This window comes from Diadema antillarum, unplaced genomic scaffold (assembly GCF_040938485.1).
Source record: "Diadema antillarum isolate AM-2024a unplaced genomic scaffold, OU_Dant_1.0 seq00001765_RagTag, whole genome shotgun sequence".
Classification (NCBI taxonomy): domain Eukaryota; kingdom Metazoa; phylum Echinodermata; class Echinoidea; order Diadematoida; family Diadematidae; genus Diadema; species Diadema antillarum.
The window spans coordinates 210,805-235,655 of record NW_027272446.1 but is presented as its reverse complement, the minus strand read 5'-3'; the positions used below and the strand labels follow the sequence as shown (position 1 = coordinate 235,655).

Below are 24,851 nucleotides of genomic sequence, written 5' to 3'. Positions count from 1 at the left end.
AACTTTCTATGCGATTCATTTCTTGGGAAGGATTGAGAAGGGCAAGCAAATAACGAAGAAAGGTAGTTTTTTTGGGATTTTTTTTTTGTGAGTGTGGGCAAAGAATCAATGTTGCCAGCTGTTATTCCTCTCTTATAAAATGCATACTGAAGCAGGAACTATGCAGACAATTGCATTTTCTAATCTTGATTGCAGTGAGGTTGGCTTGCTATTTATACCAGTAAGACTGAAAAGTTTACATCCTGAAATAAAATGGCATGAGAGATGAGTTGAGACTTGGCTATTTTTGCTGTATGTGTCATACATATAAAACCTGCTTTGTTTCATTCACTCATGTGCAGCCATTGTGTACAGTGACCTGCTGAGTATTACATTGAGTTGGTTTACTCTACTGTCTGTGGAAAAGTTAATGTGCTGTACGTGACTAAAATAATTCATAGTTTTATGATGATAAAAACAGATTTGTGTGTGATTGTTTAAAGAAAAATCTTGATTTGTAAAATACTCAGAAGTGCTATGTCTTACATGTATGAATGTTTTAGTAAAGTTATAGGGGCATGTATTTCATCCCCCTCGTGCACAGTTGGAAAAAGCATTTCATGCATCAGAATGAGCACAATTAGCCTTGTTTGGAAGAAGCTATATTTGTGTGCTTTTGTATCTCTCAGTCGAACAGTGAATTGTACAAGCATATTGACTTTCTCTTTGTTATCTTCATTCCGACAGACAAATCTTTCAATTTGCATCAGAATCTACAAAGTAACTGAGCAATTCCAATGGGCTCACTCTTTCTCTGCCTAAATTGTGGGTTTCCTGTTTATGCAACTTTCTGCAGGCTTAGGTTGGCCACAATGGAGTGAGAGTAGGTAAGAACACACTGCTGCCTTGCATAGCTGCAGTACAGGCATTTCCTACAGTCTGTGTGTAAAGCGAGATACCGAGTGTGTACAGTGTACATGCATGCTGTAAACGATCAGTGGACGTCTGCCTGTTAATGTGTCCTAGACGGGGCTTTACTCTGCTCTACAGGAAACTTGCAATTTATTTTGATTTAGATACAGTAGGCAGTTGAAGATAACGTCATGATTTTTTTTTTCCTGTGATTTGTGCTGTCATTTATTTTTCAATGGAAGAATTTATAGTTTATATTTGACAACATAATCAAGCTATTGAAGATTTTATGTTTGGATTATGTAGGTCTTACTGTATAAATCTTGCACAATACACTTATGTATCATGCTAAACAGTTCTAACTTCAAAACTCACATTCATCATACATGCCAAATTTGTAGGGCTAACTGTAAATCAAGCTGAAAAAAAAAAATCTATATTCCTGCGCGCTCTCTTTCTGTGAGGTACAGGAGCTGAATTGATACTGTCAAAAAAAAAGACCAAAACAAAACAAGGATATGAGTAAAAACACATGCTCGTATTAGAAATCATACATTACATTTTTGCTTCAGTAATAGTTGATAGAAAATGCTCAGGTTTAGAAAAATAAAACAGAACACAAAACATGCTGAAAGAAATTCCCTGCTTAAAAACAGGCCGTTATGAATGTATCAGTTGGTGTTATTGTGGACTTTGTCCAGCAATGTTTGTCTTTTCTCACGTATGAGAAGGATATGGTTAGTTTTATTATACTTATCATAGTGTATCTTACAGTAGGGCCTATTTGCTATCTAGTTTTTATAAAACAAATAAGACATGTTGTATACATGTTGGTGAACATGAAGCTAATTTTCATGTGTTAGTGTTCTGTACCCCCCCCCCCTTCCCATAGACACACTTGTCTATCGGTATTAGTAAAAAATAAAAACTGAAGCACACCATATATAGTGATGTGCATGCATGTAAATTGTAAGTTTATCAAAAATGATAGGTGTAATGATCAATATGACAGTAATTATTTTTAGTAATACATTATCATCAGCATTATTGTTGTAATCTTGATTATACTGATTGATATTTAGTTTTCAATGCTTTTGTTAAAGTATACAGGAAACTTTACTCAGCTTTGTCATATTAGATGTCAGTTTTGTGCTTGCAAAATCCTTCAGAATTAATTTGTGTAGCAAGGTTCTCATTTTGTAGCGTACTGATACAATTTGACCTCAAAGTAAATCATAGGTTAAAAAAAACCCTGTTGCATGTCAGTGTATAATCTTTGTACAGATAACCCCTGCAAGGTGGATTCTACTTTGACAAACTGAGATAATGTAAGTCTTCTTCTTATTTGTTAATCTATATGCCTCTAATACTTCCATTACAACCCAAAGATTTTTACATTGTTAGTTTGTTTGTTTCTTTTTCAAATATTTCAAAACATTGAGTTTGAAGACAATAATGAAATACAAGTGTAACAGCAAGTATAAATATTGTACATGTACACGTGTGTACATTCACAATTTAAAAATGTTTTGGTATTGAAAAAGAAAAGGTGCATACTAAAAAATGTTTGTAGGGAGGGCTTCAAGTACCCCAATAGTATGGGGAAATCAGTCTGGATACATGCAGTGAAAGGAAAGGAAGGGAGATGGTTTTACTGACAAAATGTTTTCAGTTTCTAGGTAAGGTGTAGATCAGTGTGGAAGGTTTTGCCACAGAAATGATGCAAAGTTGCTCATATGATACACAGAAGATGTCAAAGCAAGACTCTTTGACTTGACACACAGCCAACTGTCGCTCTATTCTTATCTGGTAGCTCACCAGCTCACTCTACAATTAGAAGTAAAATGATCCCCACAGTGATTCCATACCAGGTACTTTCATTGTTTATTTCTACAAGTAAAATCCTTGTTGACAGATGTGTTCTTTTCTATAAAAGCTTTCTTTTGTACCTGGTACTGTAAAAACAAAAGTTGCTGCAAACAAAATCTTATTCAGGAGGCTTACAAATTGTTGCATATTCCAGTAAACTCTGTGTTTTGAGATATCTACACACCATGATACATGTAGGTACATGGAATCTGCATGGGGCAGTATCAGTGTCTGTGTGAGTGTATGTGCAATGTACCAGGTAAAGAATATCCAGGCTCCGTAAGGTGTCTACATACCGGTATGCAAACTACTTATGCATATATCAGCTGGAGACAATGTAGTTTGCACTGTACCTGTCTACCACATGTGAAAGTATTTGCTGAACCTAAGGTTGTGGACTACACATAGCTTACAAAGGATCTCTTTACGCTAGCCCTGAATTGTACTACATTTACCTTCTGCATTTGAAGGCATGAGCTAATACTACTTGTATTTCTCTCGCTGTATGTGACAGTATCTATTAAACTGTCATGGAATTTGTAGGAGTGTAGACAGCTGTATGAATATACATTTCCACACCATGACATATACTACTGTAAAAGTGGATATTTTCATGCGACTAATTTTTCGCGCCCAGCTGGGTAAGAAGAGTTTTGCGTGTTTTTAGTTCCGTGGAATCAAGATCTCAATTACTGGAAAACAGTTGTATATGGCAAGCAAAAATATTCGCGTGCTTTTATTTCCGTACGGTATAGTTTACCTGTACACTAGTATCTCTATCATATGAAAATGTCTGCCAACCCTAGTTATAATCTAGCACTTTCTTTGTAAAAAAGTTGTGTGCTGAGCCTAGTTGTAGCTATCTGTTGTAACATATTAAGATAATGTACAAATAAATAAACTACCTGACAGTGCTTCTTCAGAAGTGTTGATAATGTTGATATATCCACTCAGAGGAATTAGAAAATATGGAATCTTCTATAGTACAAATATGTTTTTATCAACAATTACTGTAAAAGTGGATATTTTCGCGCAACTAATTTTTCACGCTTGGCTGGGTAAGAAGAGTCTCGGGTGTTTTTAAATCTGCGGAATCAAGACTTCAACTACTGGAACATATTGCAAGCAAAAATATTTGGGTGCTTTTATTTTTGGGCTAGATTCTGGTTGCGCGAAATGCGCAAAAATTTCCACTTTCATAGTATTGGAATAGGCTCTTTAAGTATACATGGACAGGAGTAACAACATCACAATGTCATCATGGGTCATAAAGGCTTACGCAAACCATTAACATACATCTTAATACTATGTAATACTGTATACGCCATATATTTCGTGAGTCTAAATTTTGGCGATCGGGAATTCCCGACGATTTCACGAGTGGTTAAATTCGCGATCGTGGAGTCTTGTACTGAACGGAGAAATGTACACACGTATGTCACATCCACATTGGGATCAGAGTCAATATTTTCGTGTGTCTTTAATTTCGCAAATAGCACCTGACTTGCGAAATTCGTGAAAATTTTGGCGTATATAGTGTAAGCACACTTCAGAATATACATTGTATGTGGAGATATTTTCGTGTGTCTTTAATTTCGCAAATAGCACCTGACTTGCGAAATTCGTGAAAATTTTGGCGTATATAGTGTAAGCACACTTCAGAATATACATTGTATGTGGAGACTCCTCCTGGCTATTGAGTATAGAGATGTTGTTGAAATTACTTGTATCTGGTTCGCTAGGAATGCTATGTGGAGTGCTTACAAACTCACCAAATGCAGTTTACTTTTGACTTTGAGTAGAAAATAAAACAACAACTGATGCTGTGTTGAAGGAAACAAGTGTAAATTATAGTGTCATCACTGAAGAAAACTGAAAACATCAACTTTATTTTCGTACCGTTCATTGACTATGTCCTGAAATGAAGTTAGGATGTGGGAATTTAACTACAATGACAGATTGAAGATATGCAGCTTTGGTAAGGATGATAAAGTATCAGCTATGAGTCTGATGGAACCAACATTCATTTTGTAGAATAATATCACTGCTAATTAAGGAAGGGAGGTAACACAAAGAACACACACAGGGATTGCTTTGTAACAATGACAACAAAGGTGTAATTGATGGTTGAAACATTGATCAGTTGCTGATGATATGACTGAGTCTAGCGGAAGACATGGTTATAGTATGTGAATACAATGCGAGCTGCTCCAAACAAATTGGGGGAAGTGAGCATGGTCATGTGACAGTGCACACAATTAAATTGTGTCATGCGCTGTTACTATGTACCCTTGGTATGTTCAGACATGTGCACTAAATGTGTAATCTCTACCATTCAGACAATATTACAACTCTTTCATCTTTGCACTTGATAGTGTGTATTTGAATATTAACGAATGGTAAATGGTCATTTATCATTCAATGAGCATCACCACAACATTATTGAATGATGATGATGATGACAATGATAATGATAATAATAATATTAATAATAATAATAATAATAATAATAATAATAATAATAATAATATCAATTTATGTACGTACACAAACATGTGCAATGTAATATATTCTGCACTGTGAAAGCTTTGAATATATGCTTGACAATAATGCACAGTTAAATGAACAAATGTGTTTTGAGTCATGATTTTAAAGACTGCTACAGTTGAGGATTTTCTGATTTCTAATGGTACTGTAAATCATTTCATCTAGTTTAGGAGCTAAACAGGCAAATTCTCTCCAAAACTTATTTTTGTTTTACATGTTGGGATTTGTAAAAAAAAGAGTGTCTTTAGAACTATGCAGATTATGAGTGTGTCTGTGAAATTCAAGAACTGGTACTTGTACTGATAATTCAGTTTTGTTACTATAGGGGCTTGACCAATGCCTCGTATACCATTAAATACATTATCGTAGCAGATTTTTTTTTTTTTTTGCTTACTGCTGTATCTATATTACTTTCATTTTTTAAATATTTTATTCTTGTTTCTGGAGGGGGAAAAGATACAAACCAGACCTGCTTATCTGATAATCTAGTGCGTCAGTGGATTGCTCTTTAATGTAGATTCTCTTAACATGGGCCTTGTGTGTTGCATGTTTGATATTAAAGTCAATACTCAAAAGTCGAGAGATAATTTCATATTTTCTGTTCCCTTTCCTCTTTGCCCTGCCGTATTCTACTCCCTCTCTTGCTGCATTGCTATGCATTGTGTAGTTCTACAGTGTATTTTTGCGGTGATGAGTTTATTTCTTTCTAGTCTTATGGTGGTAAACCCTTGTTGCATTCATAGGCCCCAGGCTATACCATGCTATGTGTTTGTGTGACTGTGTGGATTTGTTTACACCTGTTCTTGCACGTGGCAATCTTGGTCTGTAAGAGGATTGGATACATCATTAGTCTAGTGCTTACTGTTGGGTTTTCATATGATTCATACAAGTCTGTACAGATAGTATTATGAGATTTCTTTGTTATCATGTGAGGTGAAATGGGAAATAGTTTATGTCAGCACTGCCATGAAAGAGACCAAGCTAGAAGCGTTTCAGAGAGCAGACATATTTGTATAATAATATAGGGCCCTATTGTTAGCAAACTTCAGAGTCAGAATCAGATGGTCCAGTGAAACTCACCTGCCGGCCATGTATGCCAGTTTTTATTTGTTTGTGTTTTTTTGTTTGTTTGTGTTTTTTCGTTTGTTTGTGTTTGTTTGTTTGGTTGTTTTTTTTTTTTTTCTGTTGTTTTGATGCCTATGTAGGACATGCAGTATGTTCCTCCTATAGTACAACTGACCAAAATGGAAGTTATAGTGCCAAGTGATTCTAACACCAACATCTCTGTGAATCCAGTTAGGTAACCAGGCACCACACATGTAAGAATGAAGTCAAGATGTATGGGAAGCAACTCTAGTTGAATAATAAGCCTTCCATATGATAAACATTGAAAAGCTTTGTAAATATTGCATGATTTGTTCAGGAACTTGAGTTTGATAAGAAAGAATATGAATGAACATTCAGCCAGCATGTACAGTACATGGCTCCATGATATAAGCCTTGTACAATTTGTATGTTGCACAAATGCTCTGTACCACAATGCCTCAGCAGAAGGATATTTTAGGCAGAGGAAACTGGTATTGATACCAGTGTAAATTGATTATATATTCATATGTTTTAGTGAATTGCAGTGCTGTCAATGGGTAGGACCTACAGGTATCATGCTGTGTAGATTAGATACAAAGATGTTGCCTTCATCAGTATGATTCCACTGTGAAGTATGCAGTGTTTCATTGATGAAGAAGATTTATAGATTCCTGCTTTTGCTATCTCTGTTATTATAATTATTATTATTATTATTTATTTGGCATTTGCAAAACAATACAAATGATAACAGAGAAACAAAATAAACAAACAAAACACAAGAAAACAAAGTGTCAGGCTTTCCCTGTTGAGCTTCCCTAAGGAGCCGGGTTGGAAAAAAGCAATCAAAATCACTATGACCCTTGGTCCTCTCCAACCAACTTAAGGAAGCACATCAGGGAGTAGTTGAACATAAAAGAAAAGAAACAGTACAATTTTGAATTAAACGTGTACACCAGGTGGATTATTCTACATACAAACTAAAAATATAATTGTGGCAAATGGGTATTCATTCCACCCCCTCCCGTAAAAAGAGAAGAAAAAAAATTCAATATACACAAAGTATTTATCAGAGTACATCTCAACAACAACAAATGTCCCCTCTAACTGCACTACTGACTAATAATGTATTCTTTGCACCCAAACCCTATCCCAAGGCCCAAAACCTCCGCCCTCCCCCCCCCCTCAAAAAAAAAAAAAAAAAAATCACTGCAGACAGCAAGTGTATGATGCCAGCAAGTATCATCAACATACCCCAAACTATCTTCGATGCACAGTAAAAATAAAAATAATTTCAAAACTTAAAGGACAAGTTCACCTTCATAAACATAAGGATTGAGAAAATGCAACAATATTAGTAGAACACATCAGTGAAAGTTTGAGGAAAATTGGACAATCGATGCAAAAGTTATGAATTTTTTTAATTTTTGTGTTGGAACCGCTGGATGAGGAGACTACTACAGCTTGTGAGTCATATGCGTACAACAGTATAAAGATAATATAAAAGAAAATTCAACATATTTTCACTTTTTTCGCATAATAAAAGAGCAATTGACTTGCTTCTTTCGAAGGGCAGGGGGAATAATATTACCCATAACATGTATCGGTAACGAGTCAGGGGAATGTGTACTTTTTTCAAAAGATCTTTATCATTACCCTGAGACTCCATGACCCAGCACTTTCTTTGAAAAATCCTTGTGTGGTATTACATACACCACTTTGCAATGTATATTATATATCTGACGCCAAAATTCATAAATAATATTAGATAATGTGAGCATGAATTAAGGCATGAACATAAAAAAAAACAAAAAAACAAAAACAAACTATAAAATTACTAATCAAGTAATGTTATATATGTCTTACACATAAAATCTGAAACCCAGAGACAAAAATATAACTGGGTCGCAAACAAAACTGAGTATCAATCAATATTCTGTGTTTTATGGCAACCATAATAAGAAAAACAGAAAAAAAAATCACATTTATCAGGTAAAATCAATCATAATCCTCCTTAAGCACCACAAACCCACAAAATTAAGGAATCTTAAAAATCTTCTTTAGTATAGAACCAAAAGGTGATAGAGCTATGAGTTAGGACATTGATGACTATAGTTTCAGGTTTGTTCATGGCAAAATCAGGGGTGCCCTCCCCCCCCCCCCCCCCCCCACACACACACCCAGGGGAGGGGTTGGAAGGATCCTAATGGGGGCCTAATTTGTACATTTTTATCTTCATTTTGAAATCCCCATACAAATTTTCACCAAATTTGGCAGGTAGCATTCCTGCTAAGAGCTGAGTTAGCACATTGATGACTATAGTTTCAAGTTTGTTCATGGAAGAATCAGGGGTGACCCCCTCCCCCCCCCCCCCCCCCCCCACACACACACACACCCGGGGGAGGGAGAGGGATCCAAATGTGGGGCACACCTAAATTGTACATTTTTATCAACAATATGATGGATTTTCACCAAACTTGGCAAGTAGCATTCCCAGGGGGATAAGATCTGAATTTGTTCAAATGGGCACCATGCTCCCCTTGGGGGCCCCAGGGTCTCCAAACCTCCTGAATTAAGCTTTAATTAGTCTCTTTTTTAAAATTCCAAACTGCATTTATCAAGCTTTCTATATATGTACATTGTACTTGGCAGGTATTATTTACCAGTGTTATGGAATATGCAAATGGACACCATGCCCCAGCTCTCAAAGCTGCCCCCTTCCCCCAAGTTTGCAATGCTCTCAGGTAATAGTCTTCAAAAATGCTTAGAAGGTGAACTTGCGATAGGCCTACTTGTACTCAAGTGTACGTGAGACACCCCCCCCCCCCCCCAACCGGGTCTCTAATTGTTCTATTTTGTGTCGCTGTGCAAGTGTTCTAATTAACGATAATGACTTGCCTCACTAGTGCTTTGATATGTTGTCATTTCTGTTCTGACTCGTAGTGAAGCTGAGTTTGCCATGGAGTGACTGAAGGAAGAAGGGCCAGGTCATCCATGCCGACCAGTGCCTTAACCCTTTGGATCTACTTCTGTCTTTGGAAGGCAGGTACAGTCACAGATGTAGTTTGCATGTTTACAACAGTGCTACCACACAGCATATTATATCCACTTTTTAAAGTCTTTACATTCAGTAGACCACAATGATTAAAAACTAGAAAATAGAGCTAAAAAACACAAACAAATCTACCATTAACTTCTTGCATGTTGTGTTAAGATGTAGGTGGCAATTTAGATTATAGTTAGCAATACCTGCATCATTTTCAGAAGCAGTTCAAATGATAATTATCTGTCGCAATTCATGTGGTTTTGCAGATATTTCACTGAGCTGCCAGTTTTGTTCTTTGTTTTTATTCCAAATAACCTGTATAGATAGCTCTCTTTTAAATGTTTTTATGACCTAAATTTGACACTTGAACAATACTGTTACTCCTGGTAATCACACTTTGTCCATTCTAGGAGTCTGTCTAGCAGCCTTCTCTGTGTCCCACAAATCAAAACACAATTGTGGGTCATTTTTAAGGTCATAACCTTCATTTGCAAACAATTCCCAAAGGCCAAACTTGTCAGTGATAGTAATAGTATTAACATTGTTATAGTACATACAGTATGCTGTAGCTGGATGCATTTTAAAGCACCTTGACTTAGATTGTCAAATCAGGAAATCAGTCCAATGATGCTGATGGTATGAAAGAATTTGCAGTGCTTTAAAAGTTGTTGCTTGCAGTGGTGTTGCAATTGACAGGAAGTATTAATTTTATAACTATTAAGATATGAATGTTTAATGATAATGATGACTGCAATAACAGTAAATGTTAACTTTGATATGAAATTTGAACCTGTGAACTCCCATGCATCTATCATCAGCCTGTGCAGTATTCATGAAAAACAGGAACCTCTTCCATAAACCACCAACAGTATCAAAGAAGTGCACATTAGAATGTAGAGATTGTTCAAGTAATTTTCTTTCTCACCCTTTATGTGAGCATGTTCTTGTTGAACTATAATTGAAGTACAAACCATATCAATTTTTTTCCCAGATGTCAAAGTGAAATCCTGAAGATCAATGATCTATGTCATATTTCTGGTGTTGAGAATGGAGGAGTTCATTACGTAAATGCTTTCACAGATGTCTGACATATGCCATGTTTGTTCTTCTCATCTCCTCTTTACATATTGTACAGAGAGTACTTCCAGGGAGCTGTCAGTCATCCATGAATGGGATCATTGACAATTTAAACAGAATGCCACCGATACTGTCCACTGGTAACAGAAGATAGCAGTCATGGATGAGACAGGCAAAGGAGTGGGCTGTGAGAACCACAAGGTAGACTCAATGGAGGCAGCTGAAGGAATCACTTCTGATAACCTCGAGACAAACCTCAAGGAGTCATCTGAAGGAACCAGCTGTGAGGTCCTCCAGGTAAACTCAGCGGATGCATCATCAACTAGAAACCAAACCAACAGTGCCTCTGATGGTGCTTCCATTGATTCTGCAAGTTCAGAAAGCAAAGGAGTCCTGAGTGGGAATTTAAGCTCTCTAGGTGCCATGGAAAATGGAGACAAAGATCACACTCCTGTACCCGTGGCTAAACCGTGTGACGAGGAGTCCAACGTGATGCAATCTGCTGGAGATGATGTGGATAGGGCTTCGACGCGATGCAAGGACAAGGACACTGCTTTGTCTCTTCAAGAGTCAGAGAAAGACTGTAGTGAAAAGATAGAAGATGCGGAATGTATCAGTGACGACAGACCTCTTTTGGAAACTGGAGGAGATGGTGAGAGTGGTGCCAGGAACTCAACCACAGCTCCAGGTACCAAGTTGACAGCAGATGACAGCATACAGAGTGAGCCAGAACAGGCTGGCCCTCCTCCACAGACTGCAGAAAACCCAGATGATGATGGAAGTGAAGAAAAGAAAGACAGTGATGGAGATGTTATTGCAGCTGCAGAAACAGATGAAAATACTAAAATGGTAGGTGAAATTAAACCAAAAACATAATTCTCTACTTAATAGTATTACTTGTGTACTTCATTCTAGTGTGGCCACATGTTATTATCACTCACACATGGGAGAATGACTGTCAATACTTAAAAGCTTGGATATGCTCAACTTATAACTTCTCATGTATGATTTGCATCACTTCATCAAGTTGATCTAAAAGGAGAATCATCACCTGTGGTAATTGGCTCTGAGGAGTTTGCTCACTTCCAAAGGAGTGTTGTCTATTAGGGTACATGTTAAACGCTTCTCATCTCTGTAACCTGCCCTTTTCCCAGTCATGAGCCAAAGAAGACACATTTTTAAACCTCATACATTAAAGCATGTATTGGTCTATCAGACTTTTTGATATGAAGTTCCATTTGTAAGCAAATTTCAAATACCTTGTAACTGTCATCTATTTCTGCTGAATAGGATCTTGTAGTGGTGTTTTCAAAACAGTGTCAGTGGTGAAAATTGTGATGGTGGTGGATAAGTTCTTATAATCACTGTTTCATTTATTGTCTCTGTATGTCTCTTCATTATAGGATGAGGTGCCTTTACCACCGGGAGAAAGCATGAGATCAAGTTGTCTTCCTGAGTCAGGACAGCAGCAAGAGATGGTCATGCATTCCGGGGAGGAATTCAGTCTTCCTTCAGACCAGCCTTCCAGTATTCATCAGGAAGAAGGAGAAAATCAGCAAACTTCTTTAAGTCCATCCCAGATGACCCAAGGTGCTTCCACATGTAGTCTTCCTGTAACAGATGATGCAATCAATGATTCTACCAGTAAACTTTTGAAAGTTGAAGACTCAGTCAACAACAATATTCAGACATCTGATGCTTCATGTGACAACAGCCAATTAGGGGAACTTGTTGAATCACAGGAGAATAAGAGTGTCATTCCAGACTTACCAAAAACTTCGAGTCAAGCTCCTGATGTTAAACAGTGTGTTGTGCCTTCTATAGAGATCAGTGAAAGTAGCAAAGAACGCTCAACACTTATGCAGTATCTTGGACTCCAACCTGTGCAGGACAGTCAGAAATTGCCTACCAAGGGCCCTGCAGATCAGGCTGATTCATCCAAGAGAAAGTCACCCTTTGGCCTCAGCTTCTGTGAGTCCTTCAGTAATATGCCAAGCCTGGACATTATGAGCACTTACGACATGACACGCAGTTCTCACATGTCACCATTTGAGGTAAGCAGCGAAGGTAGCCGCTCTCCTGAGCCACCGATTATTCTTGCAGAAACACCTGTTGTTGGTTCCTCACCCCCAAGACATGACCCTGATGTTATTGAGTCAGCTGTAACAGACCTGGCCCCCCGAAACACCATGCAACCATGTGGAAGAGATGACCTAGTTTCAGACGATTGGAATTCCAGTAGCAAGGACTTTAATGTGCCATCACAAATTCCTTGTTACAAGAAAGTTGAAAATCTCTGCAATAAACTACCGGAGAATGGAGGACTCAATGCAGAGATTACCTCTACAATGTCAGGCAAAACAGACTACATACCACCAACATTTTCACCCTCTAAGTCAAAATCAAATAGTCTCCATGTACCTACAGTGACTGTTCCATGTCCCCATTGTCATCGTACCTTCAAAAACAGGAATCAGTTGAGAGGGCATCTGCGATGGCATATTCATGATCCAGTAAACTTGCTACCAGGGAGATGGCAGAAAGAAAGTTCACACACTGGATCTGAATCTTCTTCTCTGGGCAAGAGAGCACCTTCTACTTTCCAGAGTTCCAGACAACATGCTTATGATGCCAGAAAGTATGACTCTAAGACTGAAACTGTTCATGAGGAAACTCTCCAAAAGCCATCAAAAAGTGTTGATGGTGCAGTCACCTGCAATCTCTGTCAGAAGGTGTTTGGAACATCTTTGAAGTTGAGAGGACACATGCTAGTTCACAAGAACAAGAAGAAACAACATTGGAAAAGACGTCAACACTGGAAGAAGGGACCTAGCAGAATGTTTGAGTCTGCTGTACATCAGTGTGAAGTCTGTTCCAAGGTCTTTGCTACAGAGCTTAAACTTCGAGGTCACATGATGTCTCACACCAGAGAGGTCCATCCCAGGAGCAAAGGTGTAAAAAGATTAGGAAGTGTAATCACAGAGAACTCTGAAACTTGTGGTGACTGTTCATCATCAACAGACAAAAGTGAGCATGGAATGAAAAAGCAAGCATACAAATGTGAGACGTGTTTGAAAGCATTCCCAACTTTCAGGCAACTGAATGGGCACAAGGGTGTTCATTCTTCAAAGTGGAAGCTTGCAAATGATCTTCATCAAGTTGGAAGGCCACCAAGAGTGAAAGGGGTCCCTCAGTCACTTGAGGGACAGGATAGGACAGGAGAGGATACAATGCAACAGGACAACTCGCTATTTGGTACCTCCTTTGCATCACAAAGTGTCATTCCTGAAGAAAGTGGAATAATTCATGCAACTGCAGAGAACCACCCAGAAGCCAACAGGAAACCAGATGTGATTCAGGGAAAACCCAAGAAGCTTTGCACATCTCTGAAGTACCAAATGCAAGGCAAGGTGTTTAAATGTAGTCACTGCTATTTGGTATTTGCCACAAGACATAGAGTGAGGAAGCATTTATTCAAGGTACACTCCACTATTGCTGAAGAAGGCAAATCCTTTACTGAAGAAAAGGTAGATGGATGCAAGTTTTGTGAAGTGTTCAAAAAGCGAGGGAGGGGACGTCCAAAGCGTGGAGAAAATACCCTTATTAGGTGCGTTCATGGCAAAATGGTTGTAGGCTACAATCTGTCAAACAATTTCGAAAAAGAAAGGCGAAAAATCAGACTGACTTCAAACAAACTAAAAAATGTCACTTCCCTGGATGTTGCAATGAGGCCAGAAAATGTGATACAGCAGAAATGTAGTGTCAAATTGAATCCTGTGAATGTTGAGACCATCGAAGAAAAAGAGGGAGCTCAAGATGATTCTCCACAAACTTTGACACAGCAGAGTAAGACAGCAAATCCATTACCAGCGATCAAACGAAGGGGTCGTCCTCCAAAAATGCAAAAGAAAATTCTGCGGTTACCTAAAGGTCAGAAACCACAAGGTGCTAAGAGTAGGGTTCAGTCAAGGCTCAGCCACGATGGAGCTATGCATCGTACAATTCCTTCATTCAGGAAGCATGCTAGATCAAGAAAGGAAATGGCTTACCTTGGTAGACATCTGAAGACTGGCTGGGACCCAAAGAAACAACGCTTCATTGGCCGCCCGTACACATGCCACTTGTGCAAAATGTCTTACAGAAGTGAGCGCCAGCTGTGCAGTCATATGAGAAGCCATGATATTAACATCTTTGACCTTGCAGAACTACCTGCTGATCAGCGCGGCATTCATTTCAAGAGTGACAAAGATGTGGAAGAGATGTCCGATGAGAATCAAGTGATAGGAGCCACCAAGACATGTGATTCTCCACGAAGTTCCTCTATGGGGGGTTCCTCTCAAAATGGGACACCTGATATGCACCTACCAAAAGTTACAAGTCCTGGAGTTGGAAATACATGCTTTGTGTGCAAAAAGGAATTTGATAGTGACAATATGTTTCATCAGCATCTGCTTGGTCGCCATAACAAGAGGTGCAGCAAAGAATGGATGAAGCAGACATATGGCTTTGGAATGAGAAGCAAGATTACCAATTCTGAGGATCAGTGTGAGAGTCAAGACAGTGACGAGAGTAAACCAACATTGACAGAAACCCTTAAGAGCAGTGACAATGTTTATGTTATTGACAAGATAAGTGCGGGAAGCTACCAAGGAACTGGAGTGTTCAGTAATCTCCAGCAGAAGGCTCCTGACAAAATAGACATGACTCTGCAAGGGCAAGTAACCAATGGTAAAGACCCTACCCAGGAAGATGTCAGAGATGTTGAGCAATTGCATAAGCTTGGGAACACAGCTCATGTTGATGCAGGAACTGTTCTTGCACCTCCAAAGAAGGGCGATGTTCTTAATGCAGTCATTAATCGGCTTTCTCAGTCATCAAAAGTGTCCAAGGTCAGACAAGAGATTACAACTTGTACAGAAGAGCAACAGACTAATCATGGGACAAGAAGAGAAGATCACACTGAGAAGCTTGATTTCAAATGTGACAGCTGCACCAAGGCATTTAATAGAAGGCAGAAACTTGTTCTTCACTCTCGAATTCACAAACCAAAAGTGCCCACCATTATGGACCATGTTGAATATGCAAACCAAAGAGACATTACAGCATCACTACCAGAGGTCCCATCAGAAGATGACAAGCTTGAACACAACATCACACTGAGTGATAACAAAGTGGATGATTCAGAGTCTGTGGATGCTGTGCCAGTGCTTCATTTTGTCTATAATTGTACTGAATGTCCAAAGAAGTTTACATCAAACCACAGGTTTGTCAATCATTTAAAGATGCATAGAAAGAGTACTGGAGCCCATGCTAGTACCTTTATCACAAAATCAGCAGAGAATCGTCAAGCAATTCGGCCTGTAGAAGAAAATACCACTCAAGAGACAAAGGAAACTCTCTCAGAAGAGCATGAGCTACAAGAAGAAAGCAGAGAAGGAAATGAAGGTCAAAACATGGCATATTCCAGCACTGATGATGAGACATTATCCACTGAGTCTCAGAAGCAGAATTGTACAAACAACATTGAAAGTGTGTCTGAACAGAGTGGAGACAAGGATTCACCTTCAAAGGCATGTGAGATACGGCAGAATGATTCTAGTAATCGACCACGTCTTCTACTGAAAATTGATGCAGCCACCATGCAGCGCCTTCATGATTGCCCAGATTGTCCCAAAGCCTTTAAGAGTCGACGCCAGCTGGCTAGTCATAGAAAACTCCATGATATACAACAGATGTGTGAGCTACCAGAAGAAGACACAGCACCAGAGGACACATGTGCAGAACAAACATGTGCAAATCTGCAGAAATCTCTTACAATGTCTGTTGATGAAACCAATACATCTTCTCGTGAGATGAAAACAGCACAATTGCAAGGTGGTGAAACAGACTATGAGGAGAGCATTTACAGCTTCACTAATGAAGATGAGACAGTTTCTTCACTTAATGATACAGCTCCTGCTTCAGATGTGTTCTCTCAAGATCAGTATGCTCCGTGCAAGATCTGTGATAAGGTCATGAAGAAAACTCAGCTGGGAGGCCACATGAAGTCACACACCAAAGGCTTACTCACAAGATTGTCAACTCCTCTTCCATCACAGACTAACACTGGCCAAGAAATTAGTCATGTGGTCAGACACCAGGAACACCATGAGGAATGCATGGATGCTGGAAATATTGCAAGCACCTGTTATGACCAGATGCCAGGACAGAATGATGATCATCTATCTAACAAAACTGTTAACACTGCAACATTGAGTGAGATGCCTTATGCTGAAGCTGAAGCCTGTCAAGAATCAGAGGTGTGTAATGACATGCCTCCAGGAGCAGACAATTACCCGGAAGTGAATAGCCAAGGAGATGAGTCCTTCAAGTGTGATGTATGCAGTGCACAGTATGGGCAGTATGAACAACTTACCCAGCACATGAAAACACATGTCGGCGTATATCCACCTTCTGTCAACTCTGCTTTGCCAGTTACAATGAATGATAGTGAATCTGTGCCAGGTATTGCACCCACATCAAAGCCAACGCAAGTGACAGGCTGTCTTCCGCGCAAGGTATACCCCTGTGACCTTTGTGGCTTTTCATTTTATTCATTCCGTCAGTTCCGGGTGCACATAAGCCAGGCTCACGGTGGCAAATTCCAGTATCGTCTCATGATCCAACAAAAGGAGGCTGCAGAGGCAGGTGCCTTCAGTGGTGAACCAGAAGCAGTCAACAAGACCCATCCTCACAAGTGTGATGTTTGTGGCAGGCGATTCAAGCGGCTTGCTCTGCTGATATACCATCTGAACAAACTGCACAAGGGTTGGAAGCAGAGGCTGTGCATGATGAATGTGAGAAGTAGACCCCGACAATCTCAGGTGTCAGCACCTAGTGCCTCTTCAGTGAGTGGCTCCCAGTCCAAAACGGGAACAGATCAAACAGATCTACCATTTACTTGTGAGTTGTGTGGCAAGAGCTTCCGAATGAAGGTGCAGCTTTGTGGTCACATGAAGACACATGGCAGAGTTGGTCATTCTCCCATCAAAATTTCCCCCTTGAAGACCAAAGGAAAATACACACTGAGGAAAAGGGGAAAACCAGACTTCCGTCTAAGTGATGACTGGATTCTAGATATGGGTGATGAACCTGTAGTCTTTGACAACATATTAGCAATGCAGCAGGTTCCACAGGGACCTCAAATGACTGACAAAGCAATGAGCATGAATGCCACATCATCAGGAGCTCCATTTGCACCTATGTATACTCACAGTCAGCTGCAGAGGCCTTTATCTGGATCAAAGAAACTTGTACCACACTTCCAAGGACAAGATGTGGCCTACCAAATGCCTATGGCAACAAAGAATATGCCCATCTCTCCACCCCTGACAGCAGAGAAGGTTTCTGTGGCTCCCCCACCTCCTGACCCAAGCAAATTCATCACAATGCAAATGGAACCATTACTTCAGCAGATGCTCCATAGATGTCTGCTATGCCACTCTTACTTCAGCTCCCAGGAGAGTGCAGTTCTTCACTGCAAGGAAGTGCACTTTAAAAAGAAAGTCAAGCCCTCTGCACAAAGTGGTCCACTGCATATGTCTTCTCACCCCTTGGGGCGCAGTCACCCAGCCAAACCACAAGCCATGGCAACAGTTCGACCAAGCACATTCAACAAAGTGGTCACCCCACCACCCTCCCCAAATTTTCCACCAAGTCACAATCAGCAAACTTCACTTCCATTTGCAGGGACATTGCCAAATTCTGCAAGGAGCAGTATTCCATCATCTGTCCCCTCAGCCAAGACTATAAGTCAGACTCCATTCAATGAAATGCTCTATCATGTGGAAACAATAGATGGTCAGACACGGTATGTGTGCAACACATGCCATTCAACATTTCTACATTACAATTTCTTGATGAGTCACCTCGCTGAGCATAACCACTTGGCATACACATGCCTCCAGTGTGGATATGCCACCTATTCAGAGAAGGACTACCAATTGCATTGTCAGCTTCATGATGGCCAGATTTCCAAGAGAGATAGGGCAGTGAGACCTAAACCACCAACCAAGCCAGCAACCAAGACAACAGGGCCATTCCCAAAGGCAGTTGCAACATGCCACATCTGTCAACGTTCTTTTGTAAATCTCAAGGGCCTGCAGGCACATATGGTGTTACATTCTGCAAACTTCAGCAGCATATCTGAGAGGAGGAATGAATCCAAAAGAGTTTCAAGGAAAGCTGAAGTACTTCCTCAGCAAGGTTTTCTAGAAGTTAACCCAGAACCTCTGCCATTGACCAGGGTTGTGGAGGAGCAGACAGAAGCCCTGGATCTGAGTGTCAAACCAGTTAGCAACATCCCTGACTCCCCATGTGATGAAGTACTTGACTTGAGCATCAATTCCAGGAGTACATCTAACAAGGCACCAAGTCCAAGCCCAAGCCCAAGTCCAGAACCCAGCCCAGTTCCCATGAAGGACCCTCCTCAACTTCCTCCAGTCATCATCCAAATGAAAAGTTCAGCAACAACTCTGCCAGATGTTTGTCAAGTAGAAGAAAAGGAGCAACCTGTGAATGACCCAACACCACCACCAGTAGTGGAACCTGCCCCCTCAAGGAAAGTTAAGAACAGCATACGCCTTGTTGGGGCAATTGATGTTGATGTTGCCAGTCTGGAGAACAAGTACAGCGTTGTAACTGATCTACTTGATACAGACAGTGACATATCACCAGACTTGCCGCCGTCAAATGGAAGGGACTCGCCTTCCGTAAACGCTGAAGGTGATGAAGTTGGTGCTAAGTCACCAAAGAAGTTTAGGACTTACAAATGTTCAATGTGTCAGTACTCCACAGACTTCAAAGACTCAATGGAGCGCCATGAGCAGAAGCACAGAAAATTTCTCACCTTGGCATGCCACCAGTGCAGTTATCGGACACCAGAGAAGAGGTTAATGCTCAGGCATGTGCTTACAATTCATGAGAAACAAAAGCCCTACCAGTGCAAACTGTGCCACTACTCATCAGCATACAAACACCACTTGAAGCGTCACCATACCAAACGTCACCAGCAGCCTCTTCATACCTGTGCCCAGTGTGAGTTTACCTGTGATGATGTGCATGAGCTTGAACTCCATTCTGCCACTCATACAGAACCTAAGATCTACAAGTGCAAGGTGTGTGCTATGACATTTGACACCAGTAAACTTTTGAAGTCTCATAAGCAGACTTTTCATAAAAAGAAAAAGAACAAAAAGGGCAATCATCATGAGGGCCACTCAGCTTCCAGCCAGGGGGAGTCATCAGAGTCCACACAGGCAACTGAAAAGGAGGATGTGCCCAGTCCTAGTACAGATGAGCCTGTTGTACTCAAGTATCCATGTAAATTGTGCACTTACCAGACTAATGATCAAAATGACCTTACTAAACATCTGATGCAAAATCACTTTGGAGGTCCAACCAAAGAAGGATTGGGTGATGTGTGCACCACAGCGCAGTGCCCCCAATGTGGTTACCTGACAGGGAAAGACCAACTTAAAGTCCACATGCAGATCCATGACAGCGGGGAGCTCTTCAACTGTGAGCAGTGTCTCTTTAAGGCTTCCAGCCAGGAGGAGCTGGATACTCATGTGCAGGAGAAGCACAAAGTGAAGGCAAGTGCTAAGCTGATGTGCAAGATGTGTGGCGCACATTTCTGGGATGCAGATGACATGAAGCAACACACTGAGATGCACCTCAAGGACTCTGCCATCTCAGTAAAGAATCCCTTTCTCTGCAACATGTGTCCATTGAAGCTGATGAACCGGAGGGATGCCCTGCGTCACCTCCAGCTCCACACTGACAGGTACCCCTTCAAGTGTCGCCACTGCATCTTTTCCTGCTTCACCAAGGCCTCGCTGCAACGTCATCTTGTGATCCACAGACACACAAACAAGCCAAAATCTCACGTCATCGTCCGCAAAAACAGTCGAAAGAGTCTCTCGACGGGCAGTCACGGGTCTAGCGGCAGCAGTGCAAGTGTGACATCAGATGATCGCAAAGGCTGGAAGAAAAATCAGAGCAGTAAGTCTACAAATTTTGGTCCAGTAGCTAGTCGGTTACCCATGTATGAATGTGCATACTGTGATCATTCATTTAGAGTAGCAGAGGAGTGGCAACGTCATGAGAAACGACACCGTATGGCATGGCCAGAGTAATCTTAACCTGATACTATTTCTTGTGATGAGGGTAATTTAGGTGACATAATAAAGTATGTCTAGATAAATGACACATTCTAGATTCTTGTACATTGTTTTATTTTTCTAATATTATTTGTATTCTAGCCAAAGCTGGATGGGTACAGCACTTTACCTTAATTTTTCTTGATATGTAGAATTTATTTTTCTTGAATGTAAAGAGATGACATTATTTCCTGTATATAGACAGACTCAGAATTTGGAATATGAACTATTCTTCTATCAAACAGTATTTCTCGAAGTTTTACATTGAATAGTACTCTGTCAAAAATGTTATTGTTTTTTTTTTCGTCATTCACATCATTTTTAATGATATAAGTGAAGTAGGTCCTTGTTAATTGGATCATTTTGTCTGTTTGTCTCTGTAAGAAGAATGCAGTGTATGAAATCATCCCATACTGTTTCTTTCCACCTACCCCATCCCTGTTTTCTTTTCCTCTTGTTTTTATCTTTTCTCTGCAGCTACATGTTAAAGTAGTTATAAATTGATCAGCTGGAGGACATTCTTAAAGCCAGACAAAGTAGGCTGAATTCACCCAGCCATGAAACACGGACCAAGATGTTTGGCTGAAAGGGTATTTCAAGTGCCAAGTCGCTCTTGTTGCTTTGTGTAGTATAGACCCAAGTTGTAACTTTCCCCTCTTTGTGAAATACAAGTAAGCATGGATGCATGAAGCCCCATGGAGCAAGCTGAGAATCCAGGGGAATCCATGAACTAGCAGCAGAGCAAAAAAACATAAGAGATTAACCTACCCTTCTAGGGTAATGACCTGAGTCTATCAATCCAGCGCTAGTGAACTGCACTCATTTACTTTTGCATTTTTGTCCCTGAACAGATTTCTGCAATAGATGATATCCAATGCAAACCATGAGTTACCTTTCGTCATTTATTTTCAGGTGTCAGTAAGTTGGCACAGTGCTGACAGGGTTACACAATTAGATGTTTCCTATTTCTTGTTACTAGTGACATTGCAGTAGCGCTGGATTGAGAAATCTTAGGTGGCTGTGTGTTAAAGTGATTTGTGCAGTTGTACAGAACATTTTGCAACCATTTTTTTTTCTCTTTTTGCTTTGCCATGAAGAACAGGGATGGGGTAACTCCCATTTTTTGTCTCTCTCTTATTAAATCAAATTAACTTTTGTGCATTTAAAGCTCTCATCTCATACATGTACCATTGTCTAACCAGTTGTGTGTGATTGTTTTTGTGCCTGTCTTTATCTATCACCTCATATGTTGGATTTTGTCTTTTCATGTGCCTGAGTCACTCCATGCCTGTATATACATCAGCTTCAGTGTGAATGAGAGAGTGCTGACTGATTTGAAAAGCTTCAGTAGTCTGGTGTCTAGGATCTGTGCTAACTGGTATAGTGGAACAATGTTTGACAGGTAAATCTATCTGCCTACAATGTCTTGAAAACTGAGCTGTAGGTCTGTAGACTATGATTCGATGTGATGCACATAGAATGTGAGAGGCAAGGAAGAGTAACTGTGTTCATAAAGAGTAATATCATTCATCAGGTGACTAGCAAAGATTTTTACACAACCAACTGTTTTGCCACCATAACCATGTCAGAATGGATATGATAATTGTTCTTTCAAATGTATTATACGTAAGTTTTCTCAACCAGACATCCATTATTGATGGCCATGTTGTCTGTTTATGAGCATGGTATGACAATGTGACACCGGGACCAAAACGAGTGTTGTGTTAAACCAGCCAACTCTAAACTATCTTCATATCATGCATTACGTTGGCCATGTGCATGCTGCAGCAATACTTGTATAGTAAGTGCCTAAGGTGATGCATAATTTATTCATCACCATGTAAATGTCTTCTAAGGAGATTCCTCTCTAAAGTGTTCTTCCATTTTTTTATTCCAAAGAAGTTGTTTGGTGAAACATTGTATTTTTATGACTTCATTGTTCTTGTGGATTGGTTGTACAGTATCATTTGTGGATCCTGTTTAATGAAAAATCAGCTTGATAATGAGAGCATAGTATACCAAGCTACAACTTGAAATTAATACATCTATGCTGATTTGCATGCATTTGTTGTCATCCATGTCACATCATATTATAATCTCACATTTGTGTCATTTTGTGCATGGTGTACATTATTCATGTGTCAGTAGCCATTTTCAATGTGCTCATGAATGAATTTCATTCCATACTCTAATTTTTGTCATTTTTCATATCTCACCTTACTAGTATCTCATGTCTATGATAATATTTTACAAAGTTTTTGATGGTCATCCTACATGTACTTAATCCTGACAGAGCAACTACTGTGAGAATTGAATGAAGTCAGAATTAAAGGAAGAACATCAGTGAAATATATCGCAGTACAACAACAACAACAAAATACTAAATACATACACACACATGCACACAAAAGATATATGCTTATACAAGCGATAAATATATTTTCTTCTACCTACTTAAATATACACATTTTTTCCCACTCCTATTGGACTGGCATGGTGTTTAATGATCTGTGTTTTGACTGTTTGATATATAAAAAGACACCAAAATATGATATGAGTGTGTTCAAAACTGAATTTAAGGAGAGATGTCATTTCAACTCATCTATAGCAAAAAGTGTATTGACAAGATGTGAAAAAAGAAATGATGTAGCACAAATATTCTGTGACATATCAGCCATATTGAATTCAACTGAAACTCCAGTGATTGATTCAAATCACATTACTATTTGATTACAGCAGTTGGCGCTATATCCATCATCCACAAGCACTCATACATGTATATGCATGTTTAAAGTCATAATCTGATTGTACAATTTGACTATGCAACCCAAGCTAATTTCTGCAAGTTTTGTTGCAAAATATCATTTTATGCACATTTATCGTACAGTAGTCATCTTTTTAAAGTGCAAATTTTAATACCAGTACATTTGTTACTTTGTGTTTAGTACTTTTTGATAAATATAGCAAGCTAAAACCACCATGAATAATTCTTGCCATGTAGCCATGTATTTTCTATGTATTCTATTCACTCTGACAGCAAGTGTTTTGTAATTTCTGTGCCATAGGGCTTAAGATCCCACTCTCTCTCATGGGTGGGGGAAATATGTTGGCAGTGAATGCTCATTATCTGTAACATGTTTGAAAATTTTGAAGCTCGAGTACAGTGAGACGCACAGGTTGCTTGATAAATGTGTACTTATGATGCCTTTTAGAATGTTTATGAAATTGTTGTCTGATAGGTTTGCATGTAATTCTCATCACTACCATTGTATTTTATTCTTCCATATTCTATCCTTCTTGTGTAATCTCATGCATGTTATTAGATGTACATAGACATCATTAAGACTCAGTATGTTGAGAAAAGTGTAAGTTTTAGAATGTTTCTAGAAGACTTGTACTGTAAATAGATTTTGGACATTGTCCTATACATGTGAATGATAGCCATTGTTTATACTGTGTCCAACTATATAAGAAATTCAACTGCCCTGAGTCCCAGTCTTTGACAGCAAAATCAGCTTGCCATGTGTAGCGTCCATTTTGGTCAATTGTAAGGAGAATTTACAAGGTCAGTCATCTTTATTTAAAAGATGTAAAGGTAATACATTAGATTGAACCTCAACCATGGACATGATTACGAGGATTAAAGGACATACATGATATATATACCCTTTACCTTGAAAGCAAACACGATTATTGATAGCCGTTTAAGACTTTATGTCGGGCTGTACTGTTGAAAGAAGTTAAAAATTAATTTTGGTCATCAAATCTGATGAGTAGTTGACTCAGACCAAGCCATCAGTAGTCAATGAGTTATGATCTCTGTCTCATTCCAGTGTATGCTAGTCCAGGAACTACATTTAAAGGCGCATAGTCCCGGTGGGTGAGAGGGCGCTGTTGGATGATACTGCCGATCACCGTTAGCATGATACGAAGATTGGCGAAGTTGAGCTGTCATCAAGAGTAAAGCGCGTAGGTGTTGCTAGGTAATGTTGCCTTCGTTGTCTTCTCTGCGCATCATGCAGTCTGTACTGATGCCAGGAAGCGGGCTTATGTGCTTCTTATATGACATCACAAAAGAAGTTTGCTAAAGCTGTCATCCCCCACAGCCGAATCATGAGCCGAACTGTGATCGGACTACT

General features: G+C 39.6%; 1 protein-coding gene across 5 annotated transcripts in view; it reads left to right on the top strand.

Moving 5' to 3' along the window:
• LOC139712150 (uncharacterized) overlaps nucleotides 1–21,525 on the top strand; it is a 40,689-nt gene extending 19,164 nt beyond the window's left edge. For 2 of the 5 annotated variants that reach the window (XM_071623985.1, XM_071623983.1), the window contains exons 2-4: nucleotides 9,334–9,432; nucleotides 10,572–11,362; nucleotides 11,917–20,808. In XM_071623985.1, the coding sequence (XP_071480086.1) occupies nucleotides 10,673–11,362; nucleotides 11,917–20,688 (9,462 nt within the window). In that variant the 5' untranslated portion in view covers nucleotides 9,334–9,432; nucleotides 10,572–10,672 and the 3' untranslated portion in view covers nucleotides 20,689–20,808. Of the gene's footprint in view, nucleotides 1–485; nucleotides 867–9,333; nucleotides 9,437–10,571; nucleotides 11,363–11,916; nucleotides 20,809–21,189 lie in introns of those variants that run through there. The other 3 variants (XM_071623986.1, XM_071623984.1, XM_071623982.1) reach the window with 3 other exon arrangements.
• Nucleotides 21,526–24,851: the final 3,326 nt, after the last annotated feature.